The following is an 8647-nucleotide window of genomic DNA, read 5'->3' on the forward strand; positions in this document are numbered from 1 at the left end:
CATGTAGAACATATTCCAACCAAGAAAAGAAAGAGAACTTAGTGAAAAAGGTACAGGTCAAATGATTTTAATTGTTTTCTTTATTACAGGTAAAATGACTTTTATGATTTTAATTGTTTTTACATTTGTCATCTGATTTTAATTGTTTTCTTTATTACAGGTAAAATGACTATTATGAAGTCAATCATTCGTGCAAGGGGCAAGGGATACTTGAAAGTATCAATTGATATTTGTTTAGATGGAGATGTTCCATTGTCGTCAAGCCTCATTCGCGTAGATGATGATGCTGGATATTTGAAAGTATCCCTCTACGACAATGGAATATGTCCATCTAAACAAATATCAATTCTATCTTCAAAAGATAAGGGACCAAAAATATAAGGGGATTACGCAGCAAATCGAGTCAGTTGCATAGCAAAAAAAGGTATAACACAATTATATGATATTTATGCATAGAAAATGTTAATTCTTGATCTTATACATCACCTAACTAATTTTATGATATTTTAGGTTCATGCTATTGATATTGAACAAAAAGAGGTTGTTGCTAAGAAGACTGCTGCTAGCAAAAAAAACATACATCTCAGAGATGCTTTTGCTACTTAGTTTTATTTCTTTTTAAGTTATGAATTGGTTGTATATTTAGAATCTTTAGAAGTTAAACGATTATATATCAGTGGATTGTTGTATATGTATGGATTGTTGTATATAAGGCTTGTTGAATGCAATGTGTGAAAAAGGGCTTCAAATTATACAGTTTTGGGTGTACTGCTTCAATATACAGGTTGTCTAAAATAAATAAAAAAATATAGCGCTTTTTAAAAAAAAAAATTTAAATAACCACCCACTTTAGATGGCGCTTCCCAAAATAAACGCCCTCTAAACCCTTTAAATTTCCACTTTAGAGGGCGCTTTCCAGTAAAAGCGCCCTCTAAACCCTTAAAAGTTTCCACTTTAGAGGGCACTTTCCAGTAAAAGCGCCCACTAAACCCTGAAATGTTTCCACTTTAGAGGGCGCTTTCTTTAAAAAGCGCCCTCTAAAGTGGCCCTTAAAGGGCTTAAAGAGCCACTTTAGACAGCGCTTTCACCAGGAAAAAAAGGCGCTGTCTTTACCTATGCCAGCGCCAGATTAGAGGGCACTTTAAAGCGCTGTTATAGGCCAAAAAAAGCGTCCTCTTTTCCCTTATTTGGCATAGTGAATGGTCGTATAGTAAGATGGATAGTTGAAGAAGAGTCAATTCATTGCTATTGTAAAGAGTCTCAATTTTCTTAAATATTATAAAGACAAATTGTTTAAGAGAATGCAAATTTAAATCATAAATAAAACACTCAATAATCAGATTTTATTTATCTCGACAAAACTCCGGATTAATAAAACCCAACCCTAAGAACTAGGGGTTTAATAACAAAAGAAAAAGGTCCAACATCTATGATCTCATAAAACATCTATATCATGATTATGAAGAGGACATATTCTTATTCATATATGTTGCTGTAGCTTCAACTTGTTTATACATATTTTTACATGTGAAGAGATGGCACAGCTCCATCCTGTTGTAGCTATAACTAGTACTTTTCTTTCTTCTTTGTTAGCATAAAAGTCACTACACTATCTATGCTGTACATCAAGTCATCAAGTCATCAAGTTTTTCTGGCTCATCATTTTCTTATAAGAGATTGTACACAATTTCATGATGGTGATGATGCCACTGTAATCCAATAATTTTGTATGCATAAACTATTTGGAGTACCAATGATCCTTGACCAAACCCATTCTTTCCCCTCTCCAACTTGTATCTCTGCCAACTGCCACAAGTAGTTATGTTAGTTATAATAAATTTCGACTAAGCATTAGTAATGTTTCTCACAGATAATGGTTTCTTATCACATTAGGGGAAATGAGACAGAGGGAATATAACTGATTATGATTTTCTTTTAGATAGTGGAAAATCACAGTGAACTAAGGTTCTTACCCTGCCATCTCTAAGTTCAAATATAGCAGAATCAGCAGAAAATGGAATTGGTCTTGTAGATGTCACCTGTATTGTATAAGATTCCAATTCAATTTCATCAAATTAATTTTAAAATTAAATATGATTTCGGTCCGTATAAATTATAATTAATCAAACTAACACTTACCTTAGGATCACAATTCAAGATTGATAAGTCACCAAGATTCTCCTGCTCTTTTTTAGTATCTTCATCATTGAATCCTTCTTCTCTATCGTCTGCTTCAATAGTTTTATCTCCTAAAGTAGGAAAACCACAATCCTTCCACTTCCATGCATTTTTCTCCATATATCTAAGGTATACTCTTCCATCTGAACCAATCAAAAGTAATTGATTCCCTTCAAAGCTAGGACCAGGTGAGCCAACGAGTTTTACACCTTTATAAGGTGTTCCATGTTCTATCCAATTCCATTCATTCCATGTATTCCAGCTGTATTCAACTAGGCCACCGTCTTTTGAGAGCATGAAGATGGAGCCTGTGAGTGATTTTGACATTGGTCTTATAACCGTTCCAGGAAAATTTGAAAGAATCAAATGCTGAGACTGGTAATGTTCATGCCATAAATCATTTACTTTGTTGTATTGGTATAAGCGTCCGTTTCTTCCTGTGACGAAGATTATGTTCTCTCTGAACAGTTCCTGATCAACTATGTTTGCAACTTTGACATTTGGAGGATTTTTACAATCCTTCCATTTGAATTTCCTCATGTAAACCTATATAGAACATGTAAGCATTTGAACTTTCAATCTGGGTACATCTAGCATGTATTAATGAATACATGAAGTTTTGATGATGATGAATATGAAAACTTTAATAAATTGAGTTGCTTCTGGTTAATTGATTCGTACTTCAAATATTTAATATGTTTTTCGTACATATAAGTATAGATCCTTCCAATTTCATTCCTCCAAGTTATTCTTAGTTTCTGCCATTAGTTTCCTTTTGTATGGTGCTGATATGTCTAACAGAAGTGCATTTGGCGTATATGACCCATCTATTAAACACATTAGCACAAGACAAGCGAATATTGATGGCAAAAACTAAAAGTGTAAGTTTTGGAAATGTGATGAATCAAAACAATTTTTTGGGGAGGGACTAATAATAGCTCTTGAGAGATAGTTCTTCACAATTTTAGTGTTTCTGGTGTCAGTGTCATGTTCGGTGTTATTGCTTCATAGGCCCTGTCTCTTTAAGTATTCTAATAAATTAAAAAGTAGATAGCTTGCATTGCAAGTATTTGTCATCATTTATCTGTTTACCTACCGTGAACTGCATCAATCTTCCATTTTTGCTCACAAAGAAGAGTGAATCTTCAGTAGTACCCCTCCTTGCTATACCTGGTAATCTATCCCATGGTTGACCCCCAACAACAATATGTTTTCCTCTCCTCATATCAGTGCAATTCTTCCATGCTATTTCATTTCCACTCCATTCTCTAAGAAACACACTTCCAAAAGTATCAACCATGAATAAACTTCCATTATAGTTCCCTACTATACCATTCATTTCGGTAGAGCTATCATGTTTCAGCCATATCCAAACACTTTCAATACAAACATGTTCAAAAATCAAACCATTACTCGTCACCAAGAAAAACGACTTGCCTTCATACATCAGTCGCAGGCGAAAATTACTACTAATCCAATCATCAGGAAGATTGTATTGGTATTCTTCTAAAGAACTAATAAGTTCATTTCCTGTTTCTGGAGATAAGTAATAATGATGTTCTTGGCTTTGCTTTCTCCTACCTGTTACTGAACTTGTGATTCCCGAGTCTTTTGACTCATCTTTTATACCTGTCATACAATTCCGCGGTCCGCGCTCTTCTGTGCAATATTCTGCATTCCATCCTTCACTCTCTGGTGCATCTAATATGGACCAAACATATTTGGTTGAGGATGTTTTTCTTCTAAAGTTTTGTGGCATTGATGGTCCAGCGCTCTCACCACCTAGTCCTGCTATATGTAATTCTGCAACTCTACCATCATCTAGTACAAAGAGTATCCTTCCAACATGTAATGGTAAGCCTGGTTTACCTCTTGCCGCTTTTGCATGTAAAGGGTGCTGATGACTTATCCACTCTCCTCCTGGAAACTGATTATTTGGAGAAGTGCCTGTGTTCATGTGAGAATTCAATATCAAGAAACATTTTGAAGAATAAAACTTAGGTACACTGCTATAGACATTGTGTCTACTGTTCTCTAATAAGTTAATAACATACAAAGATAGTTTTCTGTATCTTATTTCATTTGTAGGTATATCTGTCATGGATAAAGCTAAATAGGTTATGCATAATTAGATAACTGACCTAATTGTTTTGGAATTTGATACTCAAAAACAGATCCAACAGAAGTAGTGAAGAATAAAGAAATGGAAGTTTCACTAGATTCATCTCTCAAAGATGGTGTAATAGATGTCAAATTTTGATGTGGTGGATTTCCATGGACTATCCATTTCCACTTCCTTTGATGTAATCTTCTCTCCACTAAAGTTCCTTCCTATATAATCATCAAATATTTTAGAAAAAAATGGTGATAGCAATAAGTTCTTAAATATCTCCATTAAAATTGAATTCTACATTATATCAAGTTACCTATGTAATACCGACACTTCAGATTAAAGAGTCTGGTGTCGAACACGTGCTGGTACGTGTACGACACCAATACATGTGGTTACACAATTTTCCTATTTTCTCAAATTATTACCGGTGTCGATGTGTAGTGCTTCGTAGTAAGTTACATATGCTCAAGACACACAAGTGATTTATTTGATATCATAGTTTTACTTTATATTTGCAATTTTGATACTTATATTTATAGTACCTTGGTTAAAAGAAACAGCGATTCAGAATGATCACCAATTAATCCATGTAAAGTGCACCCCTTAGATGGTATCAAAGATGAAACTTGTGCCTTTTTTTCTTGCCATATGTGCTTCTTCCATGACGGTTTTGATTTACTGTTATATTCATAAAGATCTCCAGCAGAACTACATCACCACATGGCAGTTTATAACATTAAAAATGAACAATAAATTTTAATCTTGTTCTCTATATCTTCAATCTGCAAGTCAAAATACTTCAAGCAACACAGACACTTTTAGCGTACACACACAAATACACACCTTATCGTGTAAACTACTTCTCGCGAAGAAGCAACATCAGCTATTGCTGCAACATTTGCTCCACCTGGTTGGCCATGATTTATCCATCTGTTCTATATGTATGGCAAAATAAGGCCTGGATTAGTAATATTTGCTTAGTATTATCGAACTTCAATATGAATCTTTGCTTCAAAACTTGAATTTTTACCTTGGAGGCTCAACTTCTGCTAGCTCTATCAATGTTCCTTTCTTTGTACAGAAATAACCTCTCCTGTAGGCAAATCAACAAACACATACTAGGCATTAAGAGAGATCAACAGGTTTCATCAATGATGGAATTCAATCACATCTTGTTCCATAGTGGAACCAGAATTGATCGGTAAGTAATGATCTAAGTCGTTGAATTTACCGAATGGGTACTCACTTCCTATCATCTGACACTGCACCAGATTTTATGACTATCAAATCAGTATCCGAGATTTGATCTAGTGTATGTGTGAATTCAATCCAAACTGGTTGTGAGGTTTCACCAAGCTGCACATGCATCTGCCAAACAAAACAAAAAACATACTAGTTAGTCAAAATATCAAAAGCGCTTATCATATAAGTGCTTATGTATAAGATAGTTGTAACCTGATACAAATTTCCTGAATCAGATAGAGCAAAAAATTTCTGAGAAATGATAAAAACCGCAACTGCATGTCCTTGTGATATAGGTAAATCATGAGGAGCAATCACCCACTCAAGTCCATTCCAAAACCTCTCATAGATAAATCCACTTTCACCAATGATCCAAACAGAGGTATCAGACATTTTTGTCAAACAAATTCTCTTTCTCAAAGGAAGAATCACTTCCAAACTCATCTTTTTCTCATCCAATTCATCTTCTTGTTCCAACCTTTCTTCCCTTTTATTCACTTCACTATCAACACAAGGAACCAAATCACATGGTAGTTTGACTTCAATCCATGTATCATCTATTTCACTAAACTTCCAAAACTTATCAGTTTTCTGCTCGAATTTTCGATTGTTTTGTCGAAAAAACCGATACGGACAACATGAAGTGGAAACATCAAGTACACAAAATCTCATAGACAGGACTAACCATATACCATATATCAAATGAAACATTGACATGATACTATGGTAGTAGCATGGGAGGATCCTGTAAAAAGAGACACAGAGATGAAACAGAAAGTCCTAGATATTAGGATTTTGTATGTTTTCCTAAGGACAAAGTTGGTGATTGTTTTGTAATGAAGGAATGATTTGAGAAGGGTATGTTTGTGGGACAGTATCATATGATATATGGTATGGACAACCTTACTGAGATTCTCAGATTCTATATAACTACCTCTTCACATGTTTTTTAAAAAATATTATATCTCTGAATGATTATATTCTGTGCGTGTAACTGCAAAGATTAATCTTCATGCGACTGAATTTTGTTCACAATATTGATGTTATATTTAATGATTAGATTGATATTTAGGTGGAATCAGTAAGAAAAATTGTGTGGTTGTTGGTTAGCATTAGTAAAGAAACGGCATTAAGATTCGTGAGTATGACTAGGAATGGGATTAGATTCCACTAACTTGACACGATGCTGCAACTACTACTGAGTAGATATTCATCGTTGGATTTTCAGAAAGGGATGTCAATCGATGGCTCTGATTTTCTAAGCTTTTGACTATGTGAATATTAAAAGAAAATCGTATGAGTTTCGTATCATGCTGGTTTTGTCAATGGTAGCTAGGTGGCTAACTACACAGATGCCATTAATTTTATTTACAACTGAAAACGACATCAGCATTTATAAATCCGGCTTAACATTCATAATTTCATTTTACAAACTTGTCTCTCCTCCGATTTATAAAATAGTCTCATTTGTTTTTTTTTCCTCTTTAAAATAATTGTCTTTTTACAATATTAATATAATATTTATTATTATTTTTCCAATATCATATATTTATTTATTAACTTTCACTTTATCCAACCACTTTTTAAATTACAATTAATAGGGATATTCTAGTAAATAATATTAATTTTATCATCAAAACCAACACATTCAATCATTTTCTTAAAAACCGTAAATTATTTCAATAGGAGAATTTTTTATGAGACGGAGGAGTAGAATCATATCTGTTCTTTTTTTATGTTGAAGAATAATGTTTTTTATTCTATATCGTTCATAAGGTCAAAAGCGAAAGGCGCAAGAGCATCACCAAACGGTAAAACACATAAAATAAGTGATTTTTGATTTTTCCACTCCCATACACATATACCACTATTTGATTGAATCCAACGGCTATCCACACAACGTGTCTCACTTCACATAAACAGTTTTAACTGCTCTCTCTATATAAAGAGAAAAATACATCAAGTATTAAAATTCATTTTCACTCTTACGCTACTTTTCATTTTTTCATTGACTTGCACGTTAAAGTGCTAAATTTGCAATACCGTACCAAAATCTCATTTCACCGTTCATCATACGTTTTGCTTCCTTAACGGAATAATGGCTTCGCATGTGGGAATCAACATTTGATTCCCGCGAATTTTCACGTTCAGATTTCTTCTGATCCAGAGACTCAGCTCTCATTTTCTAGAAGATTCAAATTTTTGTTTCTTGATCCTCCTCCTCCAACATATCCATCCCAAGACTCATTAAGCAATGATGGCATCTAAAGCCACTCGAACTTCCATTCAATGACAAGTTATTATTGTTGTCGCTGAAGCTGCTAGGGCTCTGCCTCTTCCTTCTCCTCCTTAGATAAACGACGATCCAGTTCTAGAGGCGTCTCCTTCTAACCCTACCTAATAGGATCCCGCTCTACCGAGAGTTAGTCAATGAGCATTACAGGTTTTCCCGTTCTTTGGATCTACATAACAAATTCACCAAAACAAATTATTGCATCGACCTCATCCATAAGGAGCCATCGACCAGCTGAACAAAGTCTATAATCAGATGCACCAACATAATTCACAATTCTTAGCACAAAGGCTACTCAGAATTGAAGAAAGCATGCCAAGGAATAACAATGCACAAGAGCCCCAAGGCAATCAAGCCTTTGTACTTGAGTCGACATCCATTAAGACAACAATACCACAAGGAGATGCCCCAAGGTCGCCAACCTGTAACCAACATCGAATACATATAACTCCTCCACCCAATCCTGAAGGGAGAAGTGGTAGCCATAGCCCATCCCTCGAGGTTTGTCATGCTCATCATTCACAAGCACGACATTCTCAAAGAAGGAAAATATAAGATGAAGATGTTCTGATTCCAGAGAAGAAAAAGAACCTAATGTCTGCCTGCATCCTTGATAGCAGGATTTCAAAGTCATTAGAGAAGCCTAAGAAGCTATAGGATTATGGTAGAATTGGAGATCCAGCTGAGCACGTTGATCATGTAGACAATCGATTGGGTTACTACCACACCTAAGGGTTAGTAAAGTGTGAGCAATTTACACTAACCCTGACTAGAGCCGCAATAATGTGGTTTATGGTCCTCGTGGACGAGAACATAGATTC

At 34.8% G+C, this 8647-nt stretch overlaps 1 protein-coding gene across 1 annotated transcript; it reads right to left on the bottom strand.

Moving 5' to 3' along the window:
* Positions 1 to 1454: 1454 nt before the first annotated feature.
* On the bottom strand, positions 1455 to 6620 carry LOC127105131 (uncharacterized). The gene is made up of 10 exons (XM_051042293.1): positions 5747 to 6620; positions 5538 to 5659; positions 5322 to 5384; positions 5135 to 5221; positions 4834 to 4999; positions 4320 to 4509; positions 3275 to 4125; positions 2140 to 2724; positions 1974 to 2039; positions 1455 to 1806 (listed from the first exon to the last, which is right to left on the bottom strand). The coding sequence occupies exons 1-10, from the start codon at positions 6248 to 6250 to the stop codon at positions 1690 to 1692; spliced, it is 2751 nt and encodes a 916-aa protein (XP_050898250.1). The 5' UTR covers positions 6251 to 6620; the 3' UTR covers positions 1455 to 1689.
* Between the last annotated feature and the right edge of the window lie 2027 nt (positions 6621 to 8647).

This window comes from Lathyrus oleraceus, chromosome 7 (genome assembly GCF_024323335.1).
Source record: "Lathyrus oleraceus cultivar Zhongwan6 chromosome 7, CAAS_Psat_ZW6_1.0, whole genome shotgun sequence".
In the NCBI taxonomy this organism is placed as follows: domain Eukaryota; kingdom Viridiplantae; phylum Streptophyta; class Magnoliopsida; order Fabales; family Fabaceae; genus Lathyrus; species Lathyrus oleraceus.

Bases quoted from the DNA above. Each gene is read 5' to 3' on its own strand.
- LOC127105131 (XM_051042293.1), bottom strand. From the start codon at position 6,250: ATGTCAATGTTTCATTTGATATATGGTATATGGTTAGTCCTGTCTATG. The intron at 5,222-5,321 runs GTAAAAATTCAA...CATATAGAACAG, and splicing joins GCAGAAGTTGAGCCTCCAAG to ATGGATAAATCATGGCCAAC. The intron at 1,807-1,973 runs GTAAGAACCTTA...TACTTGTGGCAG, and splicing joins TTGAACTTAGAGATGGCAGG to TTGGCAGAGATACAAGTTGG.